Source organism: Xiphias gladius, chromosome 16 (assembly GCF_016859285.1).
Source record: "Xiphias gladius isolate SHS-SW01 ecotype Sanya breed wild chromosome 16, ASM1685928v1, whole genome shotgun sequence".
Classification (NCBI taxonomy): Eukaryota; Metazoa; Chordata; class Actinopteri; order Istiophoriformes; family Xiphiidae; genus Xiphias; species Xiphias gladius.
In genome coordinates this window covers 15,170,816-15,175,594 of record NC_053415.1, presented here as the reverse complement: position 1 = coordinate 15,175,594, position 4,779 = coordinate 15,170,816, and the positions used below count along the sequence as shown (strand labels likewise).

The window sequence follows — 4,779 nt, the reverse complement described above, 5'->3', positions numbered from 1 at the left end:
ATAGAATCTGAAACTCCATTTGCTCCATTCGGTGCCTCATGATTGAGATTTGGATTTTGGATTATTTCCTAGGCTGAGGGTGCATTTGTCCAAGGTATTTGCTTATCACGTGTCAGAGATGGCTATTGGCTGTTAAAGAAAAGGTCGAAATTAATCGATCGAAATTAATTAATTATTTTCATATTCAGAATTTGAAAGTAGATCCTCCAGAGACATGTTTTATCCTAGATGAAGTAACTGAACATGTTGCGTTTTCATTTGAGTCAGTTATTTTTGATGTAAAATAATGTAGATCACAGAAAAGAAAAAAAAATTTTGGTCACAGGAAATTATCTTACTAATATTCCACCTGTTTGGGGGAAAACGATCTTTCAATGTTTCAATTCAAAAAAATGTTTAATGAAAACTATTTTATGGGCTCAATAAAAGACTTGTGCAGCGGAGGCCGCGGCAGCGGGAAAGATGAGAGAAAGAGCTCACCCGGGGTTAAAATGGCCGCCATCCACTGAATACTGAGATGATTTGTAGCCTTTTGGAGGAGCTGGTATCCAAAATCCAAGATGGATTTGATCATAAAATCAGATGGAAATAAAACAAAAGCCGTCTGAGAAGCTGTCATTGAAGGATTTAGAATAATAACTGCACGCTGAGTCACATTTAATTCACTGGCTGGAACTTTTTGGGACCACTGTGACTGTGGGACCTGCGCGCGTTCAGAAGCCACTGATGTGTGCAGTGACAAGAGTTTCATTTGGCTTGGTGCGCTCTTAAATCCGAGGATATATCATCTTACAAAATTTGAAAGCAGTAGGATCTTTTTTTTTTTTTTCTAACTCTCCCCCCGCCATTAAAGATTGGGCAGCTCGGTTTGAAATGTGTTACTTGGATTTGGAATGCAAATGCTTTGTTCAGGAGGAGGAGGGATCAGCGAGGAGTCTGAAAGCGACGAGTTTTTGATTAATGAGCTTTGAAATGGCTCTCCAGGAGCAATAAAGGATGAACTGCTCTCTCTCTCACACAGACAGACACACACACACACACACACACAGGAGCGCACAAGAACAGGCATCCATCCATCGTTGCATCATTTCCAGTGTCAAAGAAGCACCATGTTGTTTCTTCTAGTTTTATTGTCACAGATCTGCCCTGCCTTACCAATCAACGAATAGGCATACTTTTATACTTCCACTCTGCCGCTCTATGCAAATTATTTTTGGAAAATCAGTCTCAGTGTGTACCATTCAGTTAGACCAGCCAGTGATTAGGCCTCGGTCTGAGGGAAAATTGAGCTTATTCTCTTGTCCCAGCAGATAGGAAGGTAATCATGTGGCCAAAGTCCTACAGAAAAAAAAAAAAATGATGTGACATGTGGAAGATGCAATAAGCCCATAGACTCACTTCCCTCATACCAATAAAACATCAATAATCTCCAGGGCCCTTTATTCCGCTGAAATGCACTTTGCATTGGAAGCATAGAGCCGTCTGATGAGTTTTAGATATCACGGTGTGTAATTATTGATTGGCTCTCTCTGTTTGGACTGTACAGTAGAGCTGGGAGTCAATAAGCCTCCTCCTCGCTACTGTTACCTGACAGTTTCGCTGGCAGCAGCCGCTGAATGAGGAATTCAAATCATCAGAAAAACAGTGGATGACCGGTGTTCTTGCTGCGGGGCTTTTACAAACTCAACAGAACGCAATTAGAAAAAAGACAAGTTTGAGCACTTTATTTACAAAATGTTAAACACAATAAAATATAACATTTCAATATCATTAGGGTTTCATAAATTTATGGATATCCAACTGAATGGAATAACAATGGAAGACAAATAAAAAATAGCAATGGACTACACAAAATGACATGCTGGTGTGTATAATATTTGATACTTCGATAGTCTACGTTTTGTTTAAGGTTTGACACAAGATTAACCATGGACATATAGTGGTGTTTATACACTATAAAATGCCCCATTTATCCCAGATTTACAATTAGAAATGCTCCTTTTCAACAATACACTGCGAGTCATAGCATTTTCCAAACCCTGTTTTGCCAACACTTTCAAGTGCACTGATCTGTCCAATCTTACAAAAAATTCCCACACTTATAAATACTCGCGTATAAACGATAAATAATGTGCAATACAAAAGTAATTAAATAATAAATAGACTATATGCTAGTACGAAAGAGTATGCAGCATAATAAAAAATAAATAAACAGGATGCCCGTGAGGAAAAATGAGATCCTGACAAACAGACGGAAATTTCCCTAAAAGTCTTTCTCTCTAAAGATGAGGTTCTACTTTCGTGATCTACAAGACTTACCTTCAAGTAACGGCATGAAATATTCAGTCAGAAACTGCGCATTGCACTTGAGAAAAACAAACAACCAAAAAAAAAAACAAAAAACAAAACAAAACTGACAACCAGGCTAGTCTGCCTCTGCGCATCCCAAATATTCAAGAGAAATGGACAAAGCTGTATTATTTAGAAAATAATTACACAATAGCATTAATAGTAATATCAATAATACTGTAATAATACACACGACTCGCTTGGAGTGTAGTTATTAGACTAGTGAGGTAATAAAAAGAGCGCAACGTAATTTTGGCACACACACACACACACACACACAACATACATACATGCGCACGTGCGCACACACGCACGCACGCACGCGCACGCACACACACATACAAACACACACACACACACACACACACACACACACACACACACACACACACACACGCACAGAAACCACATATTACAAATGCGTGAGTTTAGGCGCTTCCTGAATCCTTCCCTGAGACGCTTGGTGAGAGGTGAGGTCTGTGTACGTGGGATGGGGATCACAGGGTCCATGATGGTGGTTTCCTGGGATCTGAGCGGCACAGCTGTAGTCCACGCTGGTGGATGAGGGGTGGGGAAGGTGGCCGAGGTTGAACATGGGGCCCGAGGCTGGCATGGAATCAACAAAATTCCCACCCACATAAACGGGGCTGCCTTGCAAATTGGCGTTGGCAAAGCTGCCGTTGCCGTGCATGCTGTGGTGTTCGTACTCGGAGCCCGGGTACCTCTTCTGTTGCGGGAGGCAGCCACCCAAGGGCGCAGTGTACGCGGCCAAACCGTACATGTTTTGCTGCGGTTTGGCGAAGGACGGGGGCGAGGGCGCGTCATAGCTGAGGCTGTTCACGTTTTGGAGCTGGCCAGAGTATCCAATGTGATTTGGGCCACTCAGCGGCGGGCTTCTATCAGGGGAGTGTCCCAGGGGAGAGTGCGCGAGCCCTTTGGACTTCTGGTCCTTTTTGTATTTCATCCTCCTGTTTTGAAACCAGATCTTTATTTGGCGCTCGGTGAGGTTCAACAGATTCGCCATTTCCACTCTCCGAGGGCGACAAAGGTAGCGGTTAAAGTGAAACTCCTTCTCCAGCTCCACAAGCTGTGCGCTGGTATAAGCAGTTCTGACCCGTTTGGAGGCCGGTCCCGGTGGGCTCTTCTCATCACTCACCTCACCCCCTGCAAATGAACGAATGTGCGAGTTAGCGCCTTTGGAGCCATAACAATACTGGTTCATAAACTGTAAGCACAACGAGGCCAGATTAGTAGGTCACCCACTGCCCCCCCCACACCCACACGCACACACGCACACGCACACACGCGCACGCACACACTTCTCCATCATGATCTCTACCTGCAGTGGTGCAGCTGTTGCTCTTCTGCTTTGAGTTCTGCCGGGTCTCCTTCATCCAGGGGAATATCTGCTTTGTGAGGGCTGGCGTGGCAGTATTGGAGGAGCTGCTGGACGGGGATTTCTTCTTCTGGGATGCAGAGCTGTTGGAGCTGGGAGAGGAGGCGGACAGCGGGGGTGCCTGCTGCTCCCCAATACTCGTGGCTTGGCTGCTGCTGCTGCTGCTCTGACTGCTACTTTGCCGCATGCACTCTCCGTTCAGCTCACTGTCTTTGAGAGTTGGTGGCCGGACAGCAGAGGTCTGGATGGGACACACTGAGCCCTGGTAGTCATTCTCAATGTTAGAGGTGGGGTAGGACTGATGTGCGGGGCCGTAGTTGTAAGAGTCTGGTTTGGGGTAGGTGTAGCTTCCAAAAAGTCCAGAGTTGTCGTAGTATGTTGCTTTCTGCATTTTGTGGATTCAAAGCCAATAAGCCAGTGCAGCTCTATCCAATGGCATGGGTATTGTTTATTCACGTGATTGGTGTCTCCCACCGTCGCTCCAGTCTGTGACCTAGAAAGAGAAAATATATCAGACTCATCTGGACACTCGTGAACAAGGCCTTTGCCCATTATAGATGCACCTTCCCTGACAATTCTCCCATCACTGTTTGATATTCGAGGTTTAAATAAACCGATTCGCAGGAGAATCGCTCCGCTCGGCCCAGACTAAGGCTGCCACAGACTACAGCAGCTATTAAATGAGAAATTACCAACTGTCTCTACGCGGTCTGTAACAGTGATACATCACCTACGCAGCCCTCAAACTCGAGCCGTCCGTTTGACTCATTTCTGGCACAAAACAGTTAAAGTTTAACTCGCGCTAAAATGACCCTCCGGGAGGCCACAGGAGTCCCTCAGAAACGAGCTGAATCAGCGTTTGACACGCACACACACACATACGCACAATACCCTTTTCACTAATCACAAGGCCTGACAAAACCCGTCATGCATTGTTCCCTGTAGCAGAAATATAGCCCACCAAGGCCGCGCGCGCCCAGTCGGATCACATGATTACGCATAGGAGAAGCTAAATACTGAAGCCCTCCATTGTT

The 4,779-nt window shown here is 45.0% G+C and overlaps 1 protein-coding gene across 4 annotated transcripts; it reads right to left on the bottom strand.

Annotated features, from left to right (window-relative positions):
• Positions 1 to 2,761: 2,761 nt before the first annotated feature.
• hoxd3a (homeobox D3a) lies at positions 2,762 to 4,136 on the bottom strand. 4 transcript variants are annotated; one of them, XM_040148524.1, is made up of 2 exons: positions 3,665 to 4,136; positions 2,762 to 3,513 (listed from the first exon to the last, which is right to left on the bottom strand). In XM_040148524.1, exons 1-2 carry the CDS (start codon positions 4,134 to 4,136, stop codon positions 2,762 to 2,764), a joined length of 1,224 nt encoding a protein of 407 aa, XP_040004458.1. The 4 variants fall into 4 exon arrangements, with proteins under 4 accessions (XP_040004458.1, XP_040004460.1, XP_040004461.1 ...); XM_040148526.1 differs by having other exon boundaries at positions 2,762 to 3,500; positions 3,667 to 4,136; XM_040148527.1 differs by having other exon boundaries at positions 3,689 to 4,136.
• Between the last annotated feature and the right edge of the window lie 643 nt (positions 4,137 to 4,779).

What these genes read in the sequence shown, in the direction of transcription:
- hoxd3a (XM_040148524.1), bottom strand. Translation starts at nt 4,136, where the DNA reads ATGCAGAAAGCAACATACTACGACAACTCTGGACTTTTTGGAAGCTAC. An exon ending in AGATCATGATGGAGAAGTGT is followed by an intron (nt 3,514 to 3,664) that starts GTGCGTGCGCGT and finishes GTTCATTTGCAG; the next exon opens with GGGGTGAGGTGAGTGATGAG.